Source organism: Hoplias malabaricus, chromosome Y, assembly GCF_029633855.1.
Source record: "Hoplias malabaricus isolate fHopMal1 chromosome Y, fHopMal1.hap1, whole genome shotgun sequence".
NCBI classification, from domain to species: Eukaryota; Metazoa; Chordata; class Actinopteri; order Characiformes; family Erythrinidae; genus Hoplias; species Hoplias malabaricus.
In genome coordinates, this window is record NC_089820.1 from 620,199 (window position 1) to 640,894 (window position 20,696).

The 20,696-nt window shown below is 39.4% G+C and overlaps 1 protein-coding gene across 1 annotated transcript in view; it reads left to right on the forward strand.

Moving 5' to 3' along the window:
• The window catches only part of LOC136678922 (muscarinic acetylcholine receptor M4-like), an 82,414-nt gene extending 62,954 nt beyond the window's left edge, over positions 1 to 19,460 (forward strand). The window contains exon 2 of the mRNA XM_066657113.1: positions 16,324 to 19,460. Within this exon, the coding sequence (XP_066513210.1) occupies positions 16,324 to 17,807 (1,484 nt within the window). The 3' untranslated portion in view covers positions 17,808 to 19,460. The remainder of the gene's footprint in view (positions 1 to 16,323) is intronic.
• Positions 19,461 to 20,696: the final 1,236 nt, after the last annotated feature.

The following is a 20,696-nucleotide window of genomic DNA, read 5'->3' on the forward strand; positions in this document are numbered from 1 at the left end:
CAGCAGAGAAAAACTTTGATTGTTGTATGTGTGCATGTGTGACAAATAGCATTTCAGAGTATTCTGCTTTCTTGGAGATAGTGGGTGCAGTTCTGGAAAGGAGTCCATGAATCAACTCCATTGTTACGCTAAGGGACTTCAGTGTTCATGTTAGCAATGACTGGGAAAAGTGGGGAAGAGTGATTAGTAGGAATGGCCTTTCTGATCTGAACCCAAATGGTGGCATGTTATCGGACATCTGACAGTCATGGTTTGTCCATAAGAAACACTATGTTTGAACACAAGGTTGCTCTTATGTATACTTGGGCCAAAGGTCAATGATTGACTTATAATCATGTCCTCTGACCTGATCTCATGTGTTTTGAAAACTTAAGTAAAGGGAGGGGCTGAGCTGTCAACTCATGACGATCTGGGATTGGATCATCAGGCTTGGCTGTAACCTAGAGGATTATGTTTTAAGTTGGTATAATTTGGAATAGGAAATAGAAGAACATTCAAAAGTAATTAACATCAAAACGTTGTCCATTAAATGTGGTTTAACTTATTCAAATTAGTATGCTAATTTAGGCTTCTTAAGGCATGGAGCTAATTTAGTGTTAAAAATCCAGGTGACTGTCTGTGAGTTTGGTGTGTTCTCCCCGCGTCATTATGGGTTTCCTCTGGGTGCTCCGGTTTCCTCCCACAGTTCAAAAACACACATTGGTAGATGGATTGGTGACTCAAAAATGTCCATATGTGTCAAAAGTTTTGTTCATTTGAAAAAAAAATCTGAAACTGAAAGTACAAATCTTGAGATACAATAGTGCATTCAAATTTTAAAAAAGTGTAGGATGATTTTTTTTCCATTTAAATAGAATTTTGATTCAATTAATTAATTTTCAATGTTCACATTCCTATATATTTTGATATTTGAAGTTTTTTTTCAATTGCAGATTTTATGCCCCTCTCCGCTGATGTCCCGCCTCCCATGCGAGAAAAGGGGCAGATGTCTGAAACTGAAAAACAAGGATCTGAAAGTGAAAATAAGATCTGTGACTGAAAAAAAGATATGAAAAAAAAATAAGATTTGAATTTGAAAACAGAAAATCTGCATTTGAAAAATATAAGACTTCAAGTATCAAAATATATAGGAATGTGAACATTGAAAATAAATTATTTATCCCAAAACATAAAATAATTGAATAATAAATTCTATTTAAATTGAAAAAAATCATCCTACATTTTGGCTTTGGACCCACTGCAACCCTGAACCAGATAAGCGGTCACACACAATGAGTGAATTAATCATTTTAAAAGATACTTGGTTACTTTATTACCCTTTCCAGTTATTTGATATTTATTTTCATTTGCATTTTGCCATGTTTTTTTTTTCTCTGTGAGGTATTATGCTCTTGGAATCTATTGTTTGCTTATGCTTTATTTTTTCATGGAGCCATTTTCCAAAGACCCACCCATGCACTTTTTAAGAATTCTTAGAAGAATCTAGATTTAGAGCTGTAGAAACAACAGCTGTATCAGGTGTAGAAATATTTCAGGCTCATGGTCATTCATACATATAGCTAGAATTAAATTGAATAATTTATTTAGTGTGGCTGCATTTAGCAGTGTTTAGAGGCATGATTTTCTTGTCTTCTTATACAATAAGATGAATTTAAAAATGTATGTACACAGTTGTTTGCCAAGCCATTTTCATTTCACTGAATATAAACAGCACTAAAATCACATACAGACAATCAATAGAACTGAATTTTAGCATTAAAAAAGATGATAAAAACATAATTAATTGCAAAATGATTTGTAGATATTGCAGATGCTCATATTTCTTCCCTATTTCCAGTTTACTAGAATTTTAATAAGTTCATATTCCAAAAAATGAAGTAAGAGATTCCTGAGGCAAAAGACCTTACTAAGAAAGAAAGATAGCAAAGATGGACAGAATACAAATGAAAAAGGCTCAGGTAACTGCAAAGGATGATAAAGCAACCAATTATCTTTTAAAACAATATATTTGATATATTTTTTTCCTGTTGCATCCACCGTGTATATTTTCTCCTCTTGATTCTAAAAAATTTGTTTGCAGATTTATTTTTGCAGTTGTGAAATTTGACAAATAAATTTAAGGTGTAAATTAAAACTCCTCCTTGGATCACCACCTTAACGTGGTGGAGGGGTTTGCGTGCCTGCGTGAGCCTAGGAGCTTTGTTGTCGGGGGCAATAGCCCCTGGTAGGGTCTCCCAAGGCAAATTGGTCCTAGGTGATGGGCCAGACAAAGAGTGATCCATAAAGACACGGATGAAAAAGATAAGATCTTGGACACAGCCTCCCTTGCCCGGAGCAGGGTTACCGGGGCCTCACCCTGGAGCCAGGCCTGGGGGAGGGGCTCCTTTGGGAGCGCCTGGTGGCCGGGCTTTCACCTATGGGGTCCGGCTGGGCTTATCTCGAAGGAGATACATGGGTCCACTCTCCCATGGGCCAACCACCTGTGGGAGAGGCAGTCGGGGTTGGAGGCCCTGGCGTTCTGATCCTCGGTTACTGAAACTGGCTTTTGGAACATGGAACGTAACCTCTCTGGTGGGAAAAGAGCCTGAGCTGGTGCGCGAGGTTGAGAGGTACCGGCTAGATATAGTTGGGCTCACCTCGACACACAGTATGGGCTCTGGAACCAATCTCCTTGAGAGAGGCTGGATGCTCTTTCACTCTGGAGTTGCCCAGGGTGAGAGGCGTAAGGCAGGTGTGGGCTTACTCATAGCCCCCCGGCTTAGTGCCTGTACGTTGGGGTTTACCCCAGTGGACGAGAGGGTAATTTCCCTGCGCCTTCGGGTTGGGGAAAGGGCTCTGACTGTTGTTTGTGCTTATGCTCCGAACAGCAATTCAGAGTACCATGCCTTCTTGGGGACCCTAGAGGGAGTGCTGGAGAACACTCATTCTGGGGACTCCATTGTTCTGCTGGGGGACTTCAACGCTCACGTGAGTAATGACAGTGAGACCTGGAGGGGCGTGATTGGGAGGAACGGCCCTCGCTGATCTGAACCCAAGTGGTATTCAGTTATTGGATTTCTGTGCCCGTCACAGTTTGTCCATTACGAACACCATATTCGAGCATAAGGGTGTCCACAAGTACACCTGGCATCAGGATACCCTAGGCTGCATTTCGATGATCGACTTTATAGTCGTATCATCTGACCTGCGGCCATATGTTCTGGACACTCGGGTGAAGAGAGGCACTGAGCTGTCAACTGATCACCACCTTGTGGTTAGTTGGATCAGATGGCGGGGGAGGATGCCAGACAGACCTGGCAGGCCCAAACGTGTGCTGAGGGTTTGCTGGAAATGTTTGGCAGAGGAACCTGTCAGAAAGATCTTCAACTCCCATCTGGTGACATCGAGTCCGAGTGGGCCATGTTCCGGACCTCCATTGTTGAGGCGGCTGAACGGAGCTGTGGCTGCAAGGTTGTCGGTGCCTGTCGGGGTGGCAATCCCCGCACTCGTTGGTGGACAGCCCGGGTGATGGGGGCTGTCAAGCTGAAGAAAGAGTCCTATCGAGCCTGGTTGGCTCAGGGGACTCCGGAGGCAGCCGACAGGTACAGTGGGGAACTGTTGACCTCGACTGGGGACGTCACCAGACGGTGGAAGGAATACTTTGAGGATCTTCTCAATCCCACCATTTACATTTACATTTACATTTATGCATTTGGCAGACACTTTTATCCAAAGCGACTTACAAAAGAGGATCTAACCTTTGAACTACAGCACAAATTATACAAAAATACCACCAGCACGTCTTCCGCAGAGGAAGCAGAGCTTGGGGACCCTGGGGGGGCTCGTCTATCACTGGGGCTGAAGTGGCCAAGGTGGTAGGGAAACTCCTTGGCGGTAGGGCCCCGGGGGTGGATGAGGTTCACCCCGGGTTCCTCAAGGCTCTGGATGTTGTGGGGCTGTCCTGGTTGACACGTCTTTGCAACATCGCGTGGACATCAGGGGCAGTGCCTCTGGACTGGCAGACTGGGGTGGTGGTTCCCCTTTTTAAAAAGGGGGATCGGAGGGTGTGTTCCAACTATAGGAGGATCACACTCCTCAGCCTCCCCGGTAAGGTCTATGCGGGGATACTGGAGAAGAGAGTCCGACTGATAGTTGAACCTCGGATCCAGGAGGAACAATGCGGATTCCGGTCGTGGAACACAGGACCAGCTCTTTACCCTCGCTAGGATCCTGGAGGGTGCATGGGAGTTTGCTCAACCAGTCTATATGTGTTTTTGGATCTGGAGAAGGCATTCAACCGTGTCCCTCGGGGTATTCTGTGGGGGGTGCTCAGGGAGTATGGGGTACTGGGCTCCCTGTACAAACAGAGCAAGCGTCTGGTTCGTATGGCTGGCAGTAAGTTCGACTGGTTTCCAATCGGAGTTGGACTCCGTCAGGGCTGCCCGTTGTCACTGGTTCTGTTCACAATTTTTATGGACAGAATTTCTCGGTGTAGCCAAGTGGCGGAGGGTGTCCGGTTTGGTGGTCTCAGGATTTCATGTCTGCTTTTTGCAGATGATGTGGTCTTGTTGGCTTCATCGAGCCGGGACTTCCAGCTCTTGCTGGACCAGTTTGCAGCCGAGTGTGAAGCGGTAGGGATGAGGATCAGCACCTCCAAGTCCGAGTCCATGGTACTCAGTCGGAAAAGGGTGGAGTGCTCTCTCCAGGTTGGAAGTGAGATCCTGCCTCAAGTGGAGGAGTTTAAATACCTCGGGGTCTTGTTCACGAATGAGGAAAAGATGGAGCGTGAAATTGACAGGCGGACCGGTGCAGCATCAGCAGTAATGCGGGCTCTGTACCGGTCCGTTGTGGTGAGCAGAAAAGCAAAGCTCTCAATTTACCGTTCAATCTACGTCCCAACCCTCACCTATGGTCACAAGCTTTGGGTAGTGACCGAAAGAACGAGATCGCGGGTACAAGCGTCTGAAATGAGTGTACTCCGCAGGATGTCTGGACTCTCCCTTAGAGACAGGGTTAGGAGCTCGGACATCCGGGAGAGACTCGGAGTGGAGCCGCTGCTCCTCCACATCGAGAGGAGCCAGTTGAGGTGGTTAGGCCATCTGGTTCGGATGCCTCCTGGACGCCTTCCCGGAGAGGTGTTCCGGGCATGTCCAACGGGGAGGAGGCCCCGGCCAGACCAAGAACACGCTGGAGAGACTACATGTCTTGACTGGCCTGGGAACGCCTCGGTATACCCCCGGAGGAGCTGGAGTCGGTGGCTGGGGAGAGGGAGGTCTGGGTTTCTTTGCTCCAACTGCTTCCCCCGCAACCTGGATCTGGGCGGCACGGTGGCGCAGCAGGTAGTGTTGCAGTCACACAGCTCCAGGGACCTGGAGGTTGTGGGTTCGATTCCTGCTCCGGGTGACTGTCTGTGAGGAGTTGGTGTGTTCTCCCCGTGTCCGTGTGTTTTTCCTCCGCGTGCTCCGGTTTCCTCCCACAGTCCAAAAACACACTCAAAAAAGTGTCCGTAGGTGTGTGTGTGTCTGTGTTGCCCTGTGAAGGACTGGCGCCCCCTCCAGGGTGTATTCCTGCCTTGCGCCCAATGATTCCAGGTAGGCTCTGGACCACCGCGACCCTGAATTGGATAAGCGGTTACAGATAATGAATGAATGAATGAATTAAAACTGAAAAAAAGAAGTTGGCAAATAAGGAACTCAGATTCTCCCTATTGAAAGTGGAATAGATAATTTTAAGGAGATGCTAAAATCATACTTTTAAAATTATTATTACTAATGATAAAATGGTAATTTTAATGCTTTTATCATCTGCTATGTCTGTCCACACAGATACAAATCTGGAGCAAAAGGCATTTACAATATGTAGTGTGCATTTTTATAAATCTTTGCATTTTGAATTTGTGTTCATTGTGTGTGACATACTAATAAAAAATATCAAAGTAATTCAAACATAATGAAAGAATGAAGGGTCTTTTCTGCTGTCTCCCCTCATTCCAGCTATCATCCTATATTCTCACTGACTGTAGGAGAGATCAGCAAATCTCATAAACCACAAATATCAGGACAATCAATGCCCTTTCCCTGAAATGAGCTATTCACTTCACTCTTGCATTTGTAGAACATTTTTTGTACAAACACCCGTAGGCCCTTGTATTTGCTAATATAGTCAGAATATTAGTACTGGGCTTGTAAAGGTGTTCACTGTCATGATGTCAAATGTTTTGTAAAGAGGGGAGAACCGTTACTGACACAGGTTTTCAGTTGCTATAACCAGCTTTATGAAAAAGCAAATACAAGACGACACTGTGGAGCAGCTACATATGAACCTAAAGTCATGCTCAGATGGAGTTCCATCTAATACCTTTGGGATAAGTAAGAGTGGTGTTTGAGCTCCAGTGTTCCTTCAGATGTCAGAACAGGAAATTATGTCACACCGAAATTGAATGCTGAATTCAGACACCCTTATCATAGTCATCATAGTTAACTTCTTCCAAGTTTTTAGGGATAAAATTTGATAACATTATGCAGTTTTGCAGCAGCAAACACCACGTCTAAATGTGCTTGCGTGCAAAATCACTACTCAAAATGGTTCCAGAAGCAGCACTGCCTTTGAAGCAAAAAAAAGTAATTAGTTACCAGCTAACAGGCGTGGATGACTGTGATTAGTACATTGGGTGGGGATTTTCAAATACCATGCCATAAACCAGTAAAGCTCTGCCTGGACCCACATGGGTTTCCTTGCCAGAAATGTCTTTGGAAAAATTAAACATGCTCAGTATATCTCAGTATTTTGTTTTATTCAGTTGAGGAATTTAAACGTGCAAAGGTGAGTCGTGAAATAGGATCTAAGGCAGTAGAACCAGACACAAAAGCAGGAAGGAAATGGAATCTGTGAGTGGCTGTGCAGGTAGCTAGGAGCTCAACAGAGCTAAAGGATGTGCAATGCAGAAGATCGAGTCTTGGGACAGGTGAATCTTAGAAATCGTTTGGTAAAGCCACATTGCCAGAATGAAGGCAAATGATCACTAGTTTCATTTAGATCCAGGAAGAGAAGGCCATGTTTTCAACAGTAGTGTCACAGGTGAAACAAGGCCAATTGCTTTATTGGGAAAATTTAGAGAAATGGAGGATCACTTGGAAAGAGTTGTGGGCAATGTAGAGTCATTCATTTATTGCTCGGAGCAGCTTATGATGTCATTCAAACTCAAAATCTTGGACTGTGGGTAGGCAAAAACCCTATCTGTAGATTATGTTCAAGGCTTGGCACACTGAAGCATATTCTATTAGCTTGTTGTGGAGTCAGTTTACGTGGAGACATAATTAGGTGCTTAGGGTATTGTCATGTCCATTGGACAGCAAACGGCTAGAGGTTAATGCACTGCTGAGTGGTTGTAGTAATAAAGTGGTTAGATTTGTGCATGAGGGGAAAAATGGTCAGGAGGATGTGCAGGCTTTAAATATTGGCGAATGAGGTGAAGCATGTGACTAGAAATTGCTGGCAGGTGTAGGTAAAAATTTGTAAATAGTGTTGAAAATAAACAATTTATTTAATAGAATTAACCATGGACTTTGTGAGACCTGTTTTAGCAACCCCACCCCACCCTACAATGTGCATATTAACAATGTATTGAAACTTGGGCGCACTAGGACATGGGGGAGCTGCTGCTGTTACTCCTTTGACACAGTTGGCTACGGGTGTCTGTATTGCTTTCTTGACAGAATATGCATGTGGTGCATGCAGGGAGAAGGTGCAGTGAGTTTCCTGACAGCAAGTATCATCACAAGATAAAAATAAAGAAAAAAAATTTATTGAATGCCTGTTACAATCTTTAATTAACCAAACTGAAAAGCCACTGATGTGCTATTTGAAATAGCATTATGCTAGCAGAGGTAACCTGATTATTGATGAGTGTAAAGTAAGCCTGCTGAAAAAAGACAGTTAAAATGTTCATGCCTTAAACAGTATTTAGTGCAGTATTATGCAGCAGATTGAACTGATGTTTATGTTCTTTCCTGATGTTATGACTGTATATTTTACAGATACCTGTATATAATGAGTTAATAGTTGTTCACAACTCATTTTTGTTTTTCAACCTCTAGATGGATTTTCTGTACCTTGTTTTGTAAAGGCAGCAGCTCCTCCAAAAGCCAGTCAAATGAAAGGATTTTTTACAGTTTAAAGAAAACTTTCTAATTAGATTTAATTGCCTCTTGATAAAAATATTCATTAATTCATTAATTCATTCATTATCTGTAACCGCTTATCCAATTCAGGGTCGCGGTGGGTCCAGAGCCTACCTGGAATCATTGGGCGCAAGGCGGGGAATACACCCTGGAGGGGGCGTCAGTCCTTCACAGGGCAACACAGACACACATTCACTCACACACTCACACCTACGGACACTTTGGAGTCACCAATCCACCTACCAACGTGTGTTTTTGGACCATGATAAAAATATGATTAAAATAATGGATTAAAAGAATTCTTTGTTTCTTTGTACATATTCCTTATATAAAAATAAATGTAAAAATAATAGCGACATTATTTCTGCTGTCAAATGTCACATTCAGACATCCAGGTTATTAAACTGATCCACAACAAAGCCACATTATACCTGTCTATGAGGCAATTACCCTAACCCCCTTGGTTAAAACTTAGCCCCCTAATCATAAGTCTCTAGTGACAAACATGGAGTTCACAATTCCATTTGAGAATGCAGTACATGAACATTTTGAAAGGAAGGAACTGAAGTACGCAGACTTGGTGCCTGAGGTGAGAGAACACGGGTAGTAAGCACATGTAAGACCAGTGGAAATAGGTATCAGGGGATTTGAAGCCAAGTCTGCTACATCCCTGCTTGTGCAGTTCGGCATCAGGGGCCAGATATTAAAGGCAGCTGTGAAGGAGTTATTAGAAGTAGCTGAAAGTCTAGTCAGTGTTTGTGGGTAAGGGCAGCACAGACCAGTTAGGGAAATATAATGTAAATGTGTTAATGGTATGTGGAGGACAGAACAGGTGAGTGGGTTGCTGTGTTGTGTTATTGCATCTGTGTGCGTTTTGTATGAATACAACTTAAAAATATATACGATTATAAAGACTTACGCATACGACTTGAATTATTACGGGTACAACATTTAGATTATGAACACGAATTAAAAAGTGAAAAGACACTGTCAAAAATATTTTTATTAGTTTGGTTCTTGGACTGAATGAAGAAAAAAAAATGGCTCATTTATTCATTTTCAGTTTAAACACATGAAGACAGGAACCTGAATTCAGTCCGTGTTTTGTATACGGTTCATTAGTTTGATTGGGAAGTGTGGGCAGGCTTAAAGTGCACTTTACATAGAAGCTCTCTGCAGTTAAAATAAAAGTCCCAAACTTTTAGACTGTCCTTGGCCACGCATCTATTATCAGTTTGTGTGAAATTAAAGATTTGTACGTATACTGTGTTTTAGCATTATAATTTAACATGGGGTGGGAGATTGCGTTTTATATTTAATGGATTATAAAATCATCTTTAAATCATGTTTCATGAAATTAAATATGGTTTGCGCATAGAGTTTTAATTATAGATAACTAACATCGGAATGTTTCTATTATCTGGCATTATAACTCAACCACAGAAAAATACATTATATGTTATATTTTGGATGATGATGATGATGATGATGATTATTATTATTATTATTATTATTAATTCTCCAGGCACAAAAGCTTCATATCGCTCAGGAACAATTACAACAAAAAATAACAGATAAAATCAAGTGACCAAAATGAAATGAAATAAATTCATATGATGTTACTTTTAATAAATGTGTCATTTTCATGAATATAGTTATCTCTCTTTTTCAAACTTAACTGAAAGTTTTTACACACTGGTGACTTGCATTCTTCATGTTCTTCACTTCATATATTCCATACTCTATAAGGCAGATACAAGGTGAAGGTTTCATATGAAAGCTGGAACTATCCTATTTCCATCGGAGCAAAGTAAAATTATGTAAACTTTGGACAAATAATGAGGAATCTGCTTCAAATATAAAACACAAATGAAATGCAGAAGTACCAAGGGAATAGAAATTAATAATCTGTATAAAAATAAATGTCATCCAAAAATTATAAATCATTCATCAAATCAATGGGTCGGTTCTTGGGATTATGAACTGACAAAGTATTATTCAGTGAAGTGTTCAGATTTCTATATGTTATAGGAAATAACTGTAATCCTTGAAAAATAAATCACCTGTACTGTAATATATTTGTGGTTATACAACTTGTATAAACCTGGCATCACTGACTTTCTGAGATTATCCTGAAACTAACAAGCTGTCATCTGTCTGTCTACAACGTTTTTATCAAATATGATCCACTATATTCATCAGTTACCACATGATAATGGGCTCTAATATGTAAAGATGGTTTAACCCAGGTAAAGTCGTACCCGTAATAATTCAAGCGTTATTTTTTAATTATATATTTTTGAAGTTGTATTCATAGAAAACATACCCACAACAGACTTTTGTGTACAACTTAAATATTTATGTACAATAAGCAGGCACATGTTTATTTTTGATTGTAATCTTAATCCATAATTTCCTCAAGTTTATTTCATAACAAATAAACCAATCACGAACATGACATGTGTTGTCATTTAATTAAAGCAATGAAGCAAGTGTTCTTCAAGAAGGAAATCCAAAAGGGAGAGAAAGTTGTTTGTTGAACCCTGTCAGTTGTGACTAAAATTTGGTGCAATACAAATAGACAGAAACAAGAGTGTTTATTAGAGAACTGCAAGAAATTGGTTGAATGTAGTGATGGGAATTTCGGCTCTTTTTGGGGAGCCGTCTCTTTCGGCTCCTAAATGGCTCTTTGTTTTACCACTTATTTTCACTTGTACAGAACAATATTTCCTACATTTTACATGACTATATGGACAAAATATTATTGTTCAATATTAAAAATAATAAATAGTGTTGCAATGGCCAATTGTTTTATGGCTGTCGTGTAATAACTCACTGACTGCACTCACACATTCAATTGTATAAATAACTGGATTTTTATTTAAACACCTTAATAAAAAATCACTTGTAAATTCTGAAATATAGCCAATGGAACCCAAAAGGTAGGTATTACAAAATAGCTTATTAAATTAAATAATCATCCATTTCTGGGTAATAAAATAAACAAATACACTGCAAAGTGCAAAACAGCAGCATTCAGTGGTAGTGCCACAGTGATATTCTGTGGGGGCGGCACGGTGGCGCACAGCTCCAAGGACCTGGAGGTTGTGGGTTCAAGTCCCACTCCAGGTGACTGCTCCGGGTGTGAGGATTTTGGCTCTGGACCCACCCCGACCCTGAACTGGATAAGCGGTTCCAGATAATGAATGAATAATATTCTGTGCATCAGGGCATGTTGCAGGCATTATACATTCTTCAGTAACACCTTCCCACTGTTTCATACATTTATTGATCTTCCCTTGTGTAGTTATCAAGTGACAGATACGTGTTGATAAATGGCACCCACACCCCACATTTCCACCAATTCCAACTACTAGAATGGTTGTGTCTCAAAAAGTGAACCTATAAATTTCAGCCTTTGAACTTAAAAACTGTCACTCTAGTGGTACCCTCAAGGGTACATATTATATACCATTAATTAGGGAACAAAACTGTATATTATATAATAATTCTATAATAATTGTATATAAAATAGTGTTAATTATATATGCTATAAATGACCCACTTGTTACTAGGTGGACTGGTTACTCAGAAATATACATGTGTGTGATTGTGTTGGCCCTGTCATAGGCTGGTGCCCCATACAGGGAGTGTTCCTACTTTGTGCCCAAATGATTCTGGATAGGTTCTGGACCCAGTGTGACCCTGAACAAGATAAAGGTTAACAGGAAATGAATCAATAAATTGAGTCTGGAATAAATTTAAGCAAGAGACTCTGCACAGATCATGCCCAAGAATAGAAACTGTATTGAAAAAAGTTGAAAGGATTGCTGCATATACCTTTTAAAAAAGATCCCAGTGTATCTTGCCGTGCTCTTCTCTCTGGTCTTTGCAGCTATATCAGACGAATGATTTTTTATTCATATTTAATGAGGTTCAGCACGTATCAGCACACACTCAGCTCCAAATCTTCCACTGGGTAATAGCCAATAGAGAGCTAATTCATGAGGGGAAGAAGAACTCATCGTTCTACACCTGAGAAAAAGACACTGAGAAGAAAATGAGCTTTCATTTACCAGTGGCCACATCTTCTAAGGAACAGAAGAGCAAGTGTATACAGCCAGAAAAGAACTTTAATACATGTGTTCACTGGGAGTCTGGCAAAGAGGTTTCAAAAGGAATAGGTTATAGGACGTCAGCCCCTGCCAAGTGAGAACTGATTCAGATGATGATAGCCTATGACTACAGCTGAGGAGGAGAAGGGAAAGAGAGAGACAGAGCAAGAGGCAGGGAGGGCTATAGAGTCATGCTGGATTTGAAATCAAATGTGTTCTTTAATTTAGCATTCCTTGTTTTTGGGTTAAGCTTTAAGTTTATTTTTCATACAGATTTCCATGAACCAACAGGAGCTGGCGCCTGGATCTGCCTTTTACCTACAAACCCTGATTAAAGGGATAGTTATTCTATTCATTTGCCACCAGAGGGCCACCTTCAAAAGAAATCCAGTCCAGAGCCTCTGATATAAAATGTCCTTTAAAACCTTTTTCCTTTTTGTTTACTCTGCTCTGATCTCTGCCGTGTATTTCATGATGTTCCAGCATGTCAAATGTTTGGGTTTTAGAGAGTTATACACAGTCTCTTTGCTTGTTGGCACGATCGGGGCCATAGCTCATGCCATCACAGCAGCTTGAAGTACTCCTATAATCACAGTGTTGAAAAATTTATTGTAATTTTTTTTAGGAATATTTATTGATATGTCCAAGAAACAAGGAAAAATAACAATGACGTTTCTATAATCCATAAAATTAATTTGAAATGTATGCTTTATATATATATATATCTTTAATAATCTATAGCTCTCTTCCTTATACCCAAAGCATAATATAAATCTTCCTCTGTATCTTCCTAAATTTTAATCAGAAATTAAATATTAAAATTCTGCAAATCATTATTCAAAATATCTATTTTACCTTCGATTTTGCAGCAGATAAGCATGTCCTTTTTGTCATCTCCCAGGCTAAAAATGTTAATCTCTCAATAAATATGCATTTATATGATGCTAAAGTTAGTATTTAAATTGTATTTTTCATTCCACTTTAAATAGTTCATCAAGTGCTTTAGCATTTAAGTTTGAACAGAACATTAACAAAAGTTTTAGGCTACACTTTTAATTGACAAAGTTGTGCAGTAGTTGATGGCCAGACTACAAATGTAGTACAAGTATTTTGGCCTGCAGCAGAAAATTAATTTTGGTCACATACTGCATACTACACATTATCATTGGCCACAGTTAGTGTGTAAATATGTAGTATATGATTTTTAATAGTCATACCTCACCTTTAACACACACTGACTTGTTTTGTAAATTGTCCATTCCCCCAGTCATATAAAACTGCTGCTATCTCATAGCTAAATATGAGGTAATAATAAGAATATTTTGCACATGTTAAAAACAGATGTCAGTCTATAATCATAATTAGCGGTAAAAAAATATAACAGCAAAATCCAGGTAAGATATAACTTTAAATGCTTCATTCTCTATTTTTTTATGCCCAGATTTGCTTTATGAATGCAGGAGTGCTAGCATGTTTTTCCCTGAATCTGTGCAAATCATGATGAAACTGTTAGAAATGCAGCTCATACTCACATATGAAAAAGTGGAAACTCTTAATATTTTACAGAGGAAAAAAGATCTAAAGGAGGATGGCAGTGAGTGAAAGAGTATGATAAATATTCAGTTCATGGGAAGAGAGCTTCGTTCTGTTTCAGACATACTGCCTAGATCAAGGTCTGGCATTCCCATGTACTTCAGTATCTAGTTGTGTTTGTTTAGCCATAGCTTTCGATAATGAACGTGCCCTGAGAGACTGCTCCAGTATTCTACTGTTTAATTGCTCTTGACTAAGTTAAATAATTAGCAGACTCGTGGTGTCTTGGTGTCACAGAAGCATACCCCCCCCCCCACCACCACCACCACACACACACACACACACACACACAGAGTGTATCACCAAAAATTTGTGAACATCTGCTCATATTTTTTCAGTAACACTATTTTAAGGTCTGCCTCTTAACAGTTTAGTAACAGGTGGTTAATTAATGATTAACAAGCAATTAATAGTCACCTATTTAAGATTAACATATTATTTGTAAGAGAACTTACAAATGTGTTATAAATATATTTATACAATGTGTTGAATACTGGCAACTAAACAGACATTCAGAATAACCACTTTACTTGCAATTTTTTTGTAAGCTGCAGAACATATTCACTATTATCATAGATATCAAAATGCATAATGTGTGCTTACAGGCATTTCTGGTAACACTTTATTAAATGTCTGCTTTTTAACAGTTAATAAACTTTTAGCAAGTAAGTAATTAACTGTTAACAAGGAATTGACCATTACTAATTTAATAGTAACATGTCAGTTGCAAGCATTTAAAAATGTGTAACATACAAGGTATTTATTTAATGTTTTTTTTAAAGATTGTTTAAATAGGTTGTTAACTGTTTATTTATTCATTTCCTAAATATTTTTTCATTTTAATGCTTTAGTTGAAAGCAGACTTCAAATGTCTTTATTTGGCATGCTTACCCTAAAATATAAACATGTTAATAATACTAAAATACAGACTGATTTAATATGGTAGTTATAACTATTAAATGACCATATTTGCAGTTCTTGTGCATGGTAGGATTAGTATATATTCTGTTGATCAGAAGTCACAATTAACCATCAATAAATTTAAAATGACCAGGTTAGTATGCAACAGCATTATTGTATTTTTGCTATGAACCATAGCATTAATAAACACGTCCTTAGTGTAAGTTGGTAGATGTAAAAGGTGAATTGGTAACACTTTAGTTATGGTCTTGCAAAATCCTTAAGAAATACTTTATTAATGTAAGCTGTTCTTTATGAACTATAGAAAAGTGCTTGTTATTGAAAATGAGTATGTTCTGGTTCTGGAGTATGGTACTGCTTTAGAATAGGACAACACTTAGAGAGAGCTTTGTGAATGGTCTGTTTATTAATGATCATTAATTAGGTTGTAAACACCTTTAAATTTTTACTAATCAGATATAACATAAATAGAAAGTGCAACACTGACCTGTTGTTTGCCTAATAAGGAACCCACATCCATCTACACTCTTAAAAATAAAGGTGCTACAAAAGGTTTTTGAGCAATGACATAGTAGGACCACTTTTGGTTTCATAAAGAACTGTGGTTGTTTAAGAGACGTGTGAATGTGAAGAACAATTTACAGGTTTAAAATTCATCACTCAATCTTAAAGTTCTTTACCCATGTAAACATAAAAGCAAAAATGTTTTTTTTTTGATGGAACCAAACAGGGTTCTTCTATGGCATCTCTCAAAGAACCTTTTTTAGTACCTTTATTGTTAAACCTCAGATCTTTCCAGATACAGACTTTACTGTGAATAATTTGTATTCTCCATCATTCAACATTAAGCCTGTTGCCTTCAGCACATATTTGTTAATAATTTAACAATTATTCCATAAAGTTTAATTAATTAAATACCAGCAGACTATCTTTTTAGTAAATAACGATAATGCGGTGTACTTTAACATATGAAACGACTCTATTCACATTTTAAAGTCTTCCTTTACCTTGACAGTTTAAGAGATAACCTTATTAATAACCATTTAATAAACTGAATTTTAAACCATATATGAACCTTTATGAAGGTAGTCTTGTTTTAAAGTGGTAACTAATTATTTTACTATGCAATCAGATTGAGTGATTTAAAAGGCTTTCCCACTTCAATTTACTTGTTTTCACTCTAGAAATAAAAGTGGTTTTTCATAGAAGTGATTTTTATGTGCATAAGAATGCTTAGCAGGAACATTGATTGTGATATTATTTGATATTGAATTGAAAATAAAATTATTGATGTTATCACAAAAGCATGCAATGAGAATATTGACTTGTAGAACTGAACATGTAGAAAATGTTCTGATGTACCTAATTAGAGCCATGTTATCATAAAATGTGCAAAAAAATAAAATAAAAAATAGAAAGCCTGCAGTCAGTCCTTGTTCCCTACAGAAAAATAGCTTAATGATACTGCTACTACAGAGTTGCTGAAATTAACTTCTGTAATCAAATCTTATTTGATGTGTTTGTTTCTCTTTCAGCCTCACTGAGTAATGTGTCCAGTGATGAAATCCTCAGCTGTAATGGAAGCAGCAGCAATGGCTCATGTCCAGTTGCTGAGGAAACCGGGAGTCCTTACAAGACGGTGGAGATGGTCTTCATTGCCTTGGTTACCGGATCCCTCAGTTTTGTCACTGTGGTGGGTAACATCCTGGTCATGCTGTCCATCAAAGTCAACCGGCATCTACAGACTGTCAACAACTACTTCTTGTTCAGCCTGGCATGTGCAGACCTTATCATTGGCGTGTTCTCTATGAATCTGTACACAGTATATATAATCAAGGGCTACTGGCCACTGGGCCCTGTGGTGTGTGACTTGTGGTTGGCTCTGGATTATGTGGTCAGCAACGCCTCTGTCATGAACCTGTTGATTATTAGCTTCGACCGCTATTTTTGTGTGACTAAACCACTGACTTACCCCACACGCCGCACAACAAAGATGGCTGGCTTGATGATCGCCTCTGCCTGGATCCTGTCTTTCATACTGTGGGCTCCTGCCATCCTGTTCTGGCAGTTTATTGTTGGGGAACGCACAGTGGAACCTGAAGAGTGCTACATTCAGTTCCTGTCCAACCCAGCAGTCACATTTGGCACAGCAATCGCTGCCTTCTATCTTCCTGTGGTCATCATGACAGTGCTATACGTTCACATCTCCCTGGCTAGCCGTAGCCGCGTGTCCAAGCAGAAACCAGAGGTAAAGAAGGAGAAGAAAGGCTTGAAGTCTGCTGTGCTGTTGAAGAGTCATATCTTGAAGCAGAACAACAATAATCAGTCTCCTCCTAAGCCCAGCCTGGACACCTGCAGCATGGCAGAAGCCATGAAGAATGGAAAGCTTGATGAGTCCGTGGTCTCAACTAAAGCAGACTCCAGCGTACAGCCAGAGGAAAAGGAGAGCTCGAATGACTCTAGCACAGCCAGCATCGCACCAAAAGAGCCCAAAGACAGAGCCAACAGTGAGGCTATGTCTGAGAAAGGCCTGGCCCCTGCTCCAGTCCCTGCACCCAAACTCAACCCAGGTTCAAAATGGTCCAAGATCAAGATTGTCACCAAGCAAGCAGGAGATGAATGCATCACAGCTATTGAGATTGTTCCGCCAGCCAGTGGCTGTGAGGGCCGCTCCATACCCTTAAACAGGCCTCGCACAGTGGCCAGAAAATTTGCCAGCATTGCTCGCAGTCAGGTGAAGAGGAAACGTCAGATGGCGGCAAGGGAGAAAAAAGTAACCAAAACCATCTTTGCCATTCTCTTGGCCTTCATTATCACATGGACACCGTATAACGTGATGGTCCTGATCAGCACATTCTGTCACTCCTGTGTTCCAGACACGGTGTGGGCCATAGGCTACTGGCTCTGCTACGTCAATAGCACCATAAACCCAGCCTGCTATGCCCTGTGCAATGCCACCTTCAAAAAGACCTTCAAGAACCTGCTCATGTGTCAATACAAGAACATTGGGACCAGATGAGCTGAAGCAGTTGTAATGGAGGCCTGTAAAGGATTGGACTGTCCCCTGGTATTAAGAGTAAATTCTCAGCCTGAATTTAAATCACTGGAATGTATCATGCAGTACCGTGTGTGAGGCTTCATAACCCAGTGACGCTTGGTGCATTGTGTGGTGTTATCAAATTTGTAAGATACCAATAAAAGAAGAAAAACTGGAAAAACTGAAAGCCCTCGGAGTACACTTACTTATGTGACATCAGATGGAGGATCTGAATGCAAAATGGTTGTTCTGCTGCCAAAAACCAAACCTGTGGGATGCTCTTTTTCTTACATACACTGTCAAACCAGTCAGCAGATCTTATGGTTTGCATTATTTGCATTAGCCGAGCAACGGGAGCCAAAAAAAAAAGTCCTTTACTTCACTGGTACAGAAAGATAATCTGAACACAAGCAGAATGAAAAAGGGCAAATTTTGGTTGTTGTTGTTTTTTCTTCTCTGAAACTGGTACGCAGACAAGTCGAACAATGATCATGATATTACTAGTATTATTTTCCCTGTTTCGGTTCAGCATTCAAAGCAGATACAATCCGGCCAACATCACAAAGACACTGCAAATGAATTCTTTAATGAATCCCAATGACAAAACTGAGCTCAGTGACTACTACTATGGCTTATCTCTATCAAAAGGGAATGTAGAGCATATGACCATATTTTTATAAAGTCTATCAATGTGCATTTTTAACCCAATCAGATCCATGTTAAGACAAAAATTGAGTTGGTGTTAGCTAACCCTGTTAGACTGCAGACTGGTTTATTGGCACATGTTTAAAGTGAGGTTCACTGCAAAGATGAGACAGTGTCCCCTTAACACTGCCTTTCCATCAGGGTTCCCTGCCTGATGAAAATAAAATAGTCTCCATTGGATTTGGGCACCTCTGTAGGAATACTACACATTCATAAATCTGTAACTCTGGGTCAGATCTTTAGTTCCTAAAGTGTAAATAGTACATAAACATGTTGAATATATGCTCATGAAAAAAGCCCTTTCCTTCCTGCACTTCATATGTGGATGCTTGTACTTCTCTTGTATTTAATTGAAGATTTACATGTGGTTTTACAAACTAAGTATGAAACATATTGCTGTCTGTAAGCAAATGTATTAAACAGATATTTTCTTTTGTGATGACATTTGGATGTTTGGGGGCGATAATGGAGGGATTGTATATTTGTTACAAAAGTTTAAGGCTCATTATGCAAAGTAGCTGGTGCCTAATGGCATCTATGATGTTGGAAAAATGGGAAAGCTTGACATTTGGTCCCTCATTTGAAGGCCTTTTATTTATTTATTTATTTTTACTTGGAAATTAGCTCATGGTGCAAAGTATATTTCCTCATTTTCATGACTGATTTTCAGTACTGAACCAAATAATATAAGGCATGCTTAAGAGCAGTACTCCTGTAAATATGATTCTAATGGAGTTTATAATGTGTTGGTTTTGTTTGTTGCTCATTAACACTGTGGGATTTGAGTTAATGCCAGCGTGCATCTCATTTGTTTTCTACCTCATAAACAATCCAGAGAGAATGTCAAAAAAAAAGAAAAAAACAGATTTCATTTTTCCAACCTCATTTGGACCTCCAGCTAGCATTCTCTTGGTGACAGTATTAAAATGTATTGCCATAAAGGGTGTGTGTGTGTGGTGGGGGGGGGGGGGGGGTTGACTTGATGTATGAAACTGCGTGTTCAGGTAATGTTTACATTTACCTGAATAGTCGAATATGTTCAATGTTCAATAATCCTATTCTTTGCTTTAGTGGCACATGTTAAAAATAAGCAATGTGGCCTGTAAATTGTGACATTGCTGCAGGTGAAATACAATCCACTGTTCCTGTGACGAATGTTATTCATACTTGGTTATTACAGACTATCAACAGAAATAGCACCCCCTCCAAGTCACTATGGAATGGTGTACAGATGATTGTACCTGTTTTTTTTTTTTTTCTAATGCACAAAACCTAATAAAGATCTTGTACTTACAGAGCTGTTATGGTAAGCATGTCTCTGTATAGCAATACAAATCTATTTATGGAGACATCAATGAAATTATCAAAGCTCGATGGAAGCATAAATGACTATTTTCTAATTAGGTTAATGTTCATCTTGTAGGCTTTTAATATGCCTCTACAAAGTAGACCTTATGAATAACGTCTTCTGGGAAAGCTTTGGACTAGATTTTGGAACATAAAATCATTAGCGTGCTCAGGTACAGATGCTGAATGGCCAATTCCAGAAAGCAAACACTGTTAACCAATCTCAAAGCTGTTGAATGGCACTCCAGCATTAGAGAAAATGCAGATGCATATGCAATAATAGTGTACCTCTCGACCTGGCGACCTCAGGAGCATTGGTGGCTGCATCCCAATTTGGCAGTGCTTTTCTATGGAGATAATATAAGCTGTGTAGTCACAGTTCAACACCTTCTGATATTAGAAAGAAATGAAAGAGAGAGAGAGAGAGAGAGAATGAAAAAGAGTTGGAGCATACTAACTAGCAATATCCAGTGAAGCATCCAGTGTTTCTTATGCTTTTTTTTAAAACCCCAAGGTTGTTCTTATAGGTTTTATACACACAGAGTTCCTTTGTAAACCCTTGAACCCCAGATTTTCAGTCTTTGTCAGTGTAGAACACTCACAGCGTTCAGTGCAGTTTTACTGGTTAAAAAAGACTACTTTTGATTAACTGAATCTGGAGAGTATATGATAAACATATAGTGCCTTGCGAAAGTATTCGGTCCCCTTGAACTTTTTGCCACATTTCAGGCTTCAAACATAAAGATATAAAAATTTTATTTTTTGTGAAGAATCAATAACAAGTGGGACACAATCTTGAAGTGGAATGAAATTTATTGG